Below are 12,203 nucleotides of genomic sequence, written 5' to 3' on the forward strand. Positions count from 1 at the left end.
ATGAAATATTTACTTTAAAATTTTTGTTTCATGAAATATTTTTCTATAACATTTTACTAAGAAGTTTATGGACAAAATACAGTGAAAATACAGGTGTTTCTATCACATTACACATACATAACAAATTTAGAAGAAAATGGATGCAAGAGCAGATGTAAAAACATATGAGAAAAAGATCCAATAGCTTAATATTTTTAAACCCCAACAATAATAAACAATTGTAAAATATTAGTTATCAATAAACCTAATAAAATTAACATACTCAAGGAAACATAAATCTGAAACCTATTCCAATTGGAAAGGAAACTGAAAATAAAAAGACAAATTAAGAATCATGTTTGTTGTGTTTAAAAATTCTTTGTACATTGCCACCCAAGTATTTCTGGTGCTAAATCAGATAGTTTTGAATCCATATGCATAGGATTAGGAATATAATGTATTTGTTTTTGTTTTTAATCAAGATTATTGTGGCTTCTCTTGACCTAAGAAGAGCTGATGTCAAACTGCACGACATTTTGTCACTTGATCTTGCAATGTAAGAGAGAACTTGTCTATAATCGAGAGAAACCAAACTCTGACACACTAACTCTTAGCAGCTAGAATTAGCATGGAGATACTTTTATAGGCTCATAAGGTTAATATGAGGGTAGAGATTAAGGCCATGGTCCTTCAATTGACTCCTTGTAAGTCAGCGGGGTTCCACCCATGAATAGGGCGCTGCCCACCCACAAGTTGCAGAACCAAGGCAGGCCTAAAAGAAAAACTGAAGAACTCAAGGGCAAATCTAACGTGGTAATTAGAAGAATTTGTTTTGTGTGTTTTTCAACCAAAGATGAACAATAATAGAAAAAGTCCACTGTAAATGTGCAAAAGAACTTGTCTCAGTGATTCCAGCAGTCTAATTAAATTGATTAGTAATAGTATTTAACATACCAGACCTAATGTATACTCCAAAAACTGGTTTTAAGAGATTATCTTGTGATATTAGTGAATAAGAGCAAGAAAAATGATTTTCAAATTTGACAAGAGTGTGCATCAGTTATTTAGAAAGCTTCTGCAATTTGCAGTACTGCCAACTCCAAACATTTAAAAATCAAGATTCAGGCCCCCAAAATTATGACATTGATTTAAAAATCATGAGTCTTAAGAACAAAAAGTCACTTTTTTTTTAATTTGTCTTCTGGTTTTAGAGCTTTTAGGGTTCTTGTTTTCAATCTTTTCAACTATGAGGGCTAGAACCTTTTTCTGAAATGAAAGAAGAGATTCTCAGGTAATATTATTCATCAGCTGGGGTTGGTGAGAAAAACACCAAATATTGCAACATTCATGGTAAAATCCCAGAATTGGCAACACTGAACTTGTTTAAAAATTTCAAATTCTCTAGACTCCAGCATTGTGATTGATTTTATCTGCAGGCATTTTTTATTACAAAATCATCTGTGAGAAAGAGATGAGCTTTCCAGACTAAAATTTAGATTATATTACTGGGCCACTGCAGCTCATTCCACAAACATTAAGAACGTAAGAATGGCATACGGGGTCAGACCAATGCTTCATCTAGCCCAGTATCTGTCTTCCAACAGCAGCCAATGCCAGCTGCCTCAGAGGGAATGAGCAGGGCAATTCACAAGTGATCCATCCCCTGTTGTCCAGTCCCAGCATCTGGCAGTCAGAGGGTTAGGGACACCCAGAGCATGGGGTTGCACTCCTGACCATCTTGGCTAATAGCTGTTGATGGCCCTATCCTCCATGAACTTACCTAATTCTTTTTTGAACCTTGTTATACCTTTGGCATTCACAACATAGAATCATAGAATATCAGGGTTGGAAGGGACCTCAGGAGGTCATCTAGTCCAACCCCCTGCTCAAAGCAGGACCAATCCCCAATTTTGCCCCAGAACCCTAAATGGCCCCCTCAAGGATTGAACTCACAACCCTGTGTTTAGCAGGCCAATGCTCCAACCACTGAGCTATCCCTCCCACCAACATCCCATGGCAATGAGTCCCCTCCATTGAGTGTACGTTGTGTGAAGAAGTACTTCCTTTGTTTTAAACATGCTGCCTGTTAATTTCATTGGGTGACCCCTGGTTTTTGTGTTATGTGAAGAAGTAAATAACATTTCCTTATTCACTTTCTCCACACCAGTCAATATTTTATAGACCTCTACCATATCCCTCCTTAGTCATCTCTTTTTCAAGCTGAAAAGTCCCAGTTGTCTTAATCTCTCTTCATATGGAAACTGTTCCATACCCTTAATCATTTTGCTGCCCTTCTCTGTACCATTTCTATTTCTAATATACATACTCAAGGTATGGGCATACTGTGGATATAGATAGTGGTTTTATATTTACTGTCGTCTTATCTGTCCCTTTCCCAATGGTTCCTAATATTCTTTTAGCATTTTTGACTGCTGCTGTACATTGAGCAGATGTTTTCAGAGAACTATCCACAATGACTCAAATATTTCTCTCGTGAGTGATCGCAGCTAATTTAAACCCCATCATTTTATATGTATAGTTGGGATTGTGTTTTCCAATGTGTATTACTTTGCATTTATCAACATTGACTTTGATCTCCCATTTTGTTGCCCAGTCATCCAGTTTTGTGAGATTCCCTTTGTGACTCTTCACAGCCTGCTTTGGACTTAACTATCTTGAGTAATTTTGTGGAATCTGCAGATTTTGCCACCTCACAGTTTAACCCTTTTTCCAGATTTATGGCTATGTTGAAAAAACACTGGTCCCAATACAGACCCCTGGGGGACACTGCAGTTTACCTCTCACCATTCTTAAAACAGACCATTTATTTCTATCCTTTGTTTCCTATCTTTTTATCCAGTTACTGATCCATGAGAGGACCTTCCCTCTTATCTATGACCGCTTACTTTGCTTAAAAGCCTTTGGTGAGGCTCCTTGTCAAAAGCTTTCTGAAAATAAAAGTACATTATATCTGCTGGGTCACCCTTGTTCACATGTTTAATGACCCCCTCAAAGAATTCTAATAGATTGGTTGAAACTATAGTAAAGAACAGAATTATCAGACACATAAATGAACATGATTTATTGGGGAAGAGTCAACATGGCTTTTGTAAAGGGAAATCATGCCAATTTGCCTAGTACTAAAGTTAGGCTTACCAGCCTGTAATTGCCAGGATCACCTCTTGAGCCTTTTAAAAAAATTGGCGGCATATTAGCTATCCTCCAGTCACCTGATACAGAAGCTGATTTAAATGATGGATTACATACCACATTTAGTAGTTCTGCTATTTCATATTTGAGTTCCTTCGGAATTCTTGGGTGAATACCATGTGGTCCTGGTGACTTATTACTGTTTAATTTATTTGTTCCAAAACACCTCTAATGACACTTCGATTTGGGACAGTTCCTCAGATTTGTCACCTAAAAAGAATGGCTCGGGCATGGGAATCTTCCTTTCGTCCTCTTCAATGAAGACTGATGCAAAGAATTAATTTAGCTTCTCCATAATGGCCTTATCTTCCTTGAGTGCTCCTTTAGCACCTCGATCATCTGGTGGCCCCACTCATTTGTTTGGCAGGCTTCCTACTTCTGATGTTTTGTTTTTGTTTTTGTTTTTTTTTAATTAAGTACAACTACCTAATGCACATTGGTTTGATATGTAACAGAACTTAATAAACATCACTGAAATAGAATAATACCTGTGAATACTATTAGGTTGGAAAGAAATCTTTTAAACTTACATCCCTGGTCAGTTATTGCCCTTAATGTTTGGGAAAAAATTCTGAACTATAATCAGATTATTTAAAAGGATAATCTCTGCCTATCTCAATCAACAATGAATTAGTAAAAAGGCAAAACTAAGCTTCCAATCTGATTCTAAAATATTAGAGATTGGAATCTTATGAGGGCTTCTCAGCTTTTTGAGACTAGGAAGTTAAGTTCCTTATAGAATATTAAAGGACTCACTGGAGAAACATGTTCTATATTTCACAATTTAAATATTATGACATTAATAAATTTAAGTGGAACAGTTTATCAGCAATCCAAAAGAGTTTGAAACCACTATAATTAAAACTTAGACCTGAAAAAATTCTGCTTTGGAACGTAAGTTGATCCAGAGGGAAAAACACAAATATATTGCTTCAGGCAAGAGAGTATCTATTAAATATTTAAGTTAAATTGTTTTGTGGCATCTCTTGACTTATCCAGAAACATGCACTGAAATATTTATTTAGAATGAAACCTATTTACCTTATATAGTTTGTGAATCTAATTTTTTTTCCAGGTTGAGTTTACAAATATTAATGCCACAAAATCTCAAATTAATGCAATATGTCTCCAATCTGGTAGCCAAGAACTAATGGACTGCACTTCTGTGTGGGACACCGATGTTTTGTTCCCCGTAAGTAAAATTACTAATGGCTAACACTATTATTAAGATCTTTTATGAGCACCTTAAGTATGAAAGATGCTCTTAAAAGCAAAATCTAAATCCTGGTGGCTTTTAAAATTGGTTTTTAAATTCATTATTATTTGTAAAAAGGTACAGGACTGACCTTCCTAAAATCCACTGTTTCTCCACAGAATAAGTACGGGGCCTGCAGTGGCAATATGTTTTCTCCTCAGTCCCTCTTGTATTTCTGAACCTTGGAAGGGATAAAAGATCAGTTTAATCCCATGTCTGTTCGATCCTTGCCCCCTGCTACTGAGGCTTCCAACCTAATTGTGAGGATGATTTTTATGATGTAGGTACCTGCCCTCTAGGAACTAGGGGGCCTTACTTTTCTTTTTCCCAGAGATGCTGAGCAGCCACAGTCCCACTGACTTCAACTGAAGTTGCAGATGCTCAGCGTTTCTCAAAATTGGACTCCAGTTGGAGATCAAATAATTTTGCATAGGCCTTCAGGTGTAATGGATATGGCTTGTGAAGAAGAGCTTCATATCTCATGACTTGTCCCCTGAGTCACCTCATTCTCTGTCCTACGGTTATTTAAGCAAAACTGTAAATACTGGAGTTAGATTCTTAGGAAAGTAGATGACTTGCAGGGGGAGATTTCAAAGGCACAAATTTCAGTTAGTTGCCTAGCTTCTATTTGTGCCTTTGAAAATCTCTCCTGTAATAAATGTAAAGAATGATTATTGCAAAGAGCTACAGAACTGCTGCTGGAAGATAAATTGCTATAGTAGTGGCAGTGGCAGTCACTAAATCCACTTTTTCATGATTGCCAGTATTGTCTGGCATTATCAAAGTGAATTAATCGTTGAATACAATGTTTTTCTTTCCTCAGCTCCTGAGGTATTTATGGGCAGGGCATGTAAGTAATAAAAAGAGGCTCTCTTTCTTTTATTCCTCAGTGCCTGACCTTCCATGATTGCACCCTTCCTTCTCTCTGTTGTGCTTTAACTGTAGTCTATTTTATTTGCTCTACAGGATAGCTGCAGTCATTGTGGAGAGTGAGTTGAGTATCGGATGCTTGTGGTGAGCTATGGCGGCTGATGATAAAGTTGCCATTTTAACTGATGATGAAGAAGAGCAGAAGAGAAAGTATGTGCTTGCTGATCCTTTCAATGGAATTTCCAAGGAGCAAGATCTCCAGCCCCAAAATGAAACCCCTTCAACGGAGACCACCACTGTCCCAGATGAGGAGCTAGACTGGTTAGAAAGGCACTGTGTCAAAATAAACAATGATCTTCTGATCTCCAAGGTCTTTTATTTTTTCTTTTATTCTGCATATGGCTCCCTTTACCCATTGCTTCCTGTGTATTATAAGCAGCTGGGCATGTCGCCCAGTCAGAGTGGACTTCTGGTGGGCATTAGGTACTTTATTGAGTTCTGCAGTGCTCCTTTCTGGGGAGTGGTGGCAGATCGCTTTAAAAAAGGGAAAGTTGTTCTTCTCTTTTCGCTTTTATGTTGGATTTTATTTAACCTGGGGATTGGATTTGTTAGACCAGCTACCTTAAGATGTGTACCAAAGGTCCCTCCACCACCACATCCTTCCAATGCCAGCCACCTTTTAACATCGCTGCCCCAAAATGCCACGATTTCTTCTCTACTAACTACAGCTAGTGCTACATTACAGAAGGGTCGTGGGAAGCGGGGACTGTTAGCTAGCAGTCCCCCAACTTTGGAATTGTTTCCATTTTCTGCTCAGACCAGAAATGGAGACCTTGCCTTGGATAACAACAATACAAATTTTATTTCAAAGAATACCACCACTAACCCAGGACTGCCAGAAAATATGACCCACCCTACGCCACCACCTGTTGTCACCACGAAGCCAGTATCTTTTGACCATGTCATGCTGGTTTATGATCATCAAGAAGTAGAAGCTATCTTTCTACTCATTCTCTTGGTTGTCATTATAGGAGAGTTTTTCAGTGCCTCATCTGTTACCATTGTGGACACCGTGACTCTCCAATATCTTGGCAAACACAGGGACCGCTATGGCTTGCAGCGAATGTGGGGCTCTCTGGGCTGGGGACTGGCCATGCTGTCGGTGGGAATTGGTATAGACTATACCCGTATAGAAGTGATCATCGAAGGTCTGGGGTGTAAAGCTCCTGAGTACAAGAATTACAGGATTGTTTTCATAGTCTTTGGTGTACTGATGTCAATGGCACTTATTGTGGCCACCCAGTTCAGATTCCATTATAACCACTACAAAGAAGATGAAAACAAGAGGAAGGAAGTAGAGATCCCACAGGTGGATGGAAATGCCTCCACTGAATCCTCTGATGACACCCCCAGCAGCATAAGCCAGTCTCAGTCATTCAGTTTTTGGGACCTGATAAAGCTCCTTTGCAGCATACAGTATGGGTCTGTGCTGTTCGTGGCTTGGTTTATGGGGTTTGGGTATGGGTTTGTGTTCACCTTTCTCTACTGGCACTTGGAAGACCTGAATGGCACTACCACCCTCTTTGGAGTCTGTTCTGTCTTGAGCCACGTATCTGAGCTGACTGCCTACTTCTTTAGCCACAAGTTGATTGAACTGATTGGTCACATCAGGTAAGCAAATGACAATCACTAAAGAACTGTGCACGTGTTATTGGAGCTAAGTGTCTAGAGTATTAAGTTGAGTTAGCCTCATGTTTCTCTGTTTTAAATAGTCTCCTCCTGTGAATCTGTTTTTTTACTATATTTGTGCTGCTTATAAATGTGACTTTTTAAGTTATGCTCTTCCTGGCTGAGCTGGACCAAGAATGGTTCTGCCTGGAGATGAACAACCTCACTTATCTCTTCATTGTTGGAGAACACCGTCGGTGAAGACGTCAATATTTGCCAGCACCATCCCTAGAAGTATTTCAGGGAGTGATATTGTGTTGGTGCTAGAACACTGAACATCCAGAAATAGTGTAGTCTCTCTGATATACCAGGCAAGGTAGGAGTCCAGTGCAATAGAAACAGAAGAAGTAACATAAAGATCCCTGTAGCATTTACCCAATATTTAAAAAAGAAAAAAAAAAGCTAGAAACTGGTCAAAGTTTATTATGAATTTTTTTCTAGCAAGCCTTATTTTTAATGTGATCCTTTCCCCCAATTTCTGTCAAATTCCTAATGTGGCACAGTGAATTTGTAATATATTCCAGTGCTATAACTTTATATTACAAAAATGTATATAAATACCGTGAATACATTCTCTAGAGAATGGGACTAGGTTACAGTCTCTAAATTGGAGAACTCTGTTTACTGTGGATTTAAACAGTGAGGCAACACTTCTCCAAAACAACACTTGCCCCTTGTTTTAAAGATCTCTGCCTGACCTGCGTACACTCAGATATGTGACTGCCTGATGAAAGAAATGTCCATTTTAAACATGTATATGATGTAACTTACTCATGACACCCAAAATGTTTTCTCAGCACTTCAGTGATATTTGGCAGCGTAACCTTGAAAGGATTACTTTAAAGTGCATCCCCAATGATTTTGCTTCAAAACTCCATGATTTGTTTGAACAACAATCTATTCTGGGCTTGTTTATCTTGAAGTGTGTAATATTGTCACATCTTACGGTGGTCCCCTAAACAGAGGCAAAGCATATTTTCACAAAACTGTATATGTAGTCTTGTTTCCATACCCTCTCCCAATACACCTGAGGATCCGTTATCTAGATGTCAGTGCATTTTCAACCATATGGGTCATGCAGTTTTTTCTGCATCCTGTCCTGTTTGTTTTCAGTGAGTTGATCCCACTGTTGTCTCTCTTGACCTCAGCCAAAGGTATGTTTCAAGTGATCTCTCAAGTTACTGTGCCTGGCACTTGGGACATCAAATTTTATACCAAGTAGAGTCTTTAGGCTTTTAATTAACCTAGATCCATTATTTTAAGCAAACCAGTATACATTTTTCTGTGCTGATCACAAGATGTTCTCTCCCTTCCCTTCACTTGTTTTTATTGGTGAAGCAGGAGTTGTCATATTTTCATATCTTTCTTCCATTTAAGTGGATTGCATAATAAGGCTAAATAGCTTTCATAACTTTAAATTTTACACATAATTAGTTAACAAAATTTACTGGCACTTCGCAGGCAAAGGAAAAAAGAAGAGTGTAATTTAATAGCAAAAGATACTTTTCATTTTCAGCTCATAGACCATGCTGAAACCTTGAGACGGTCTCTACACCTGCAGCATGAAAATGTTTTGTTTTTGGCATATTAAATTTGCTTTCCTCCTCTCATATGAAGTGTATTGAATATTAGCCTTATGTTATGTGACAGGCAGTAGATGGATTGCAGTCTAAAAAGATATGTATTTCTCCTCTGACATTTAAAGTGTCTGTTGAAAAAGAAACATAAATAAACTGGTGGAGTTATGAGGCACTGTGTTTTGACGAGGTCTTATGCCAGATGTGTGGATGTAGTACTTTCATTACTCTAGATCTAGATGCATTTGGATGGAAAAGGGAAGTGGAAGGAGTGATCATGGAAGGGAAAGCTTCCTTTTTAAGTAAAAGATTAGATTTAAGGATTATTTATTTGACAGTCCACGGCTAAATTCTGTATATTGGAGGTTTTGGTAATGACACGGCCCAGGTAAGAGATACGTACGTGCCACCCGATGTCGCCAGAAAGTACCCCTTGATGGAGCTGAAGCCCTGGAATTTACATGTGTATATTGACTTTAAAGGTGTATAAATGAACAAGAGATAATAATTATATCTTGTCTGTTTGTTTGTATGCAATGTAATTGTGGAGATAATCTGGACCTGGGACTTGCTCATGTTAAATGCATAATTTTCTTTTAGGGCACAGTGACATTGAGAAATGTATAATACTCATGGAAAGAACAGTCATTAGCAAATCATAGTCAAAATGGTTTTAAATCTGGGTATGAAGCAATCGATGTTTTGCTGAACAGGAGACTGCCGGTTTTGAAGTATATCTCCTACATGCAAAATTCTTTGGAATCTACAGTTCCATAGCTCCTGGCTGCTTAGAGTACCTTTAAATACTGCTTTTTTTCATTAACCTTTGATGTTCCTAATCTTGATATCAATAGGAGTTAGTTTACACAACACTAATTATCAAGCTTTGTAGTATAATGCTCCTGTGCAACCTTGGGAGTTAAGGTCAACTCTTAGCGTGAAACCTAATTTCCCCTCTTAATATTTTTCTTTATACTGCAGTAGAACCCACAATGCGCTAGATATTGTACGCACATATATAGGAAGAAATTCCCTGCTCTAAGAACCTTAAAGCCTCTAGAAACATGTACGGAGTGGAGGAGTTAAAATATACAAGCAGAGTGGTCAGGGCAGTCAGTCATAGGGCTACATCAAGTTACTTCCATTTCCTGGTGTTTTCAAAATGTACTTGATTATAGTACCAACACTTAGGTTTAGCCTTTTTTCTTTCATGTGTGGTTTAAGTAGGAAAGAGAAATGACAGGACTGTGGAAGTAAGAGGGTAAAATAGACAAGAATGGGGTGTAGACCTTGCTGCTTTTTCTCTACATTTTCCATATTAAGGATTTCTTTTTAAAAAGAAATTCCATCTCTTCTAAACTTTGATAGATATTGGGCAGAGTGTATTGCTTCACTCGACCTAAATTGCTTAGATACTAACAGTAGCTAGTGTCAGTTTAACACACGTCCCTTTATAACCACAGCCAGAACAATGACTGTATATTAACTGTTTGTCCTATTCTTTTCATATTTTAGTATTATCTAATACTTATTTATATTTTAGTCATAGCAACTTGCAAACTGTCTGCCCCAGATGCTATCTTTCTCCACTAGCTCTTTGAACTTTGCAAAATAACGTAGACTCTTGGTCCACTGCATTAAAGCCCCTCCTCCCAAAAAGTGAAAACTAACTGGCAACGGTGAGGAGTTAATGATCCTGTATGTCAGGGGTTCTCAAACTGGGGGTCGGGACGCCTCAGGGGGTCGCGAGGTTATTGCATGGGGGGTTGCAAACTGTCAGCCTCCACCCCAAACCCCGCTTCACCTCCAGCGTTTATAATGGTGTTAAATATATAAAAATGTGTTTTTAATTTATAAGGGGGGGAGTCGCACTCAGAGACTTGCTATGTGAAAGGGGTCACCAATACAAAAATTTGAGAACCACTGCTGTATGTGATCCTCTTTGCATTGCTTTAAACACATTGACTGGTATGACTGCTTTATTTTATTTTACTTTATTTTAAGGTTACTCCACTTATTAATAAAATGAGTAGCATTAGCTTTCAACTACACTAATGCATTAGGGATGTTTAATGTATCTTATGGAAAACAGAGATAACCAGATGAGACCAGGGTTGTGTGTTGTACATCTGTATCCTTTTTTAATGGCCCAAAACAGAATATGAACCATTTTGGCACATAGAGGGTTAAGTGTCCTCAGAAACTGTGCTCTAAGGTCTCATATAATAGTGGGAGGGGAAAGGTTCCTCCCACTACACACCCAGCCCTGAAGACTTCCTAGGTCTGTTGTGAGGGAGATGCCTATGACTTTTCTATTATGGTGTAGAAAGGTCACAGCTGAAGTTGTTCTATCTTCCTTTAACCCCTACTACCAGCAAAGAAGTACACTGATGTCTACGTATTGTTCCTTCCATTCTAAAGAATAGAAGCTCTTGCTGTAATTTTTCTGATAGCTTAGCACTAGTACCTTCACTATCCCTCCTGCCTGAGTTTTTGGAGACCGGCACAGGCTTGATTCTTGTAATTATACGCTCTGACAGATAAATAGTGGGGGGGAAATGTATCGGCGCTGTTCACAGTAAGCTGCGCCTTGGTAGATCAGCTACTCACACAACTGTCATCCTCCAGTATAATGAAACTGCTGATTCCAGCATTCCAGGTTCAGACCAGATTAGATCTGAGCAGGTGACTGATTTTTTGATTTGGTGGAGGTTCTGAAAAATCAAAAAGAATAGATTTAGGTTGAACTGAATCTTGAAAAAGTTAGTTTTGGGTTTGTTTCAGAGTTGGGATTCAAACCTGGGTCTCCTCCATCACAGGTGAGTGCCCAAACTGCTGGGCTAAAGGCTACAAGAGGGGGCAGTGGTGGCATCACCATTTCCTCCAGCTGCCTCCTCCTCTGTGACTGGCTGAAACTATTCATGTCAAATTTGCATATAGTTCTGGGTCCACCAGAGCTGCATTTTTCAGCAAATAAACTATTCATCTGAAAAATGTTGCCCAACTCTAGTTCTGAGACTCACAGCAGATTCACGTATCACTGTACTGATAGTCAAATTATGTTGTAAACATTTTAGAGATCACCATAGTGCTTTGTGCTCAATTCAATGCCAGCAAAGCAGTTATAAGGCTATACATGCAACCAGAAAGTTAATAGAACAATGTTAATAGTATTTGTACTTCATATCTAGTGCCTTCCACTTGTGTCTCCAGGTATCTCAAAGTGTTGTATAAAGGTGGGCAGTATTCTCCATTTTACAGATGGAAAAAAAGAGGTATTTGAAAGTTAAATAACTTGTCCAGTACAACAGAACAAATCCATGTCAAAGCTAGGCTTAGCACCCAAGTGTCCTTATTCTAAGTCCCCTTCTTTAACCGTTAGACCATGCTATTTGTCACTCTCCCCCTTTCTGTCCAGCAAATTGAGGTTTTGTGACTTAATTGAATGGATTACTCAGGTTAAGAAGAAGCATATGAATGCATTTCCTTTGGCATGCTCTCTGATGGAGAGGTATGTAGGTGGTGGTGGCGTGGGTATTTTGCAGGATGTCTTATTGAGAGTTCTGTGCTATGTTGCACTGAAA

At 38.6% G+C, this 12,203-nt stretch overlaps 1 protein-coding gene across 12 annotated transcripts in view; it reads left to right on the forward strand.

The window, feature by feature from the left end:
• Nucleotides 1–12,203, forward strand: part of MFSD6 (major facilitator superfamily domain containing 6) — a 43,704-nt gene that overhangs the window by 9,575 nt on the left and 21,926 nt on the right. For 8 of the 12 annotated variants that reach the window (XR_006284685.1, XM_037912781.2, XM_037912785.2 and 5 more), the window contains one exon: nt 5,411–6,985. The exons of 1 other annotated variant lie outside the window; for it this stretch is intronic. Coding sequence is in view for 9 of the 11 variants with exons in the window: in XM_037912781.2 (XP_037768709.1) it covers nt 5,466–6,985 (1,520 nt within the window). In the remaining 2 variants the exon portion in view is untranslated. Of the gene's footprint in view, nt 1–4,344; nt 4,382–5,267; nt 5,295–5,410; nt 6,986–12,203 lie in introns of those variants that run through there. 3 more of the 12 variants (XM_043524780.1, XM_037912782.2, XM_043524783.1) reach the window with 3 other exon arrangements.

The sequence above is a fragment of the Chelonia mydas genome, chromosome 11 (genome assembly GCF_015237465.2).
Source record: "Chelonia mydas isolate rCheMyd1 chromosome 11, rCheMyd1.pri.v2, whole genome shotgun sequence".
In the NCBI taxonomy this organism is placed as follows: Eukaryota; Metazoa; Chordata; order Testudines; family Cheloniidae; genus Chelonia; species Chelonia mydas.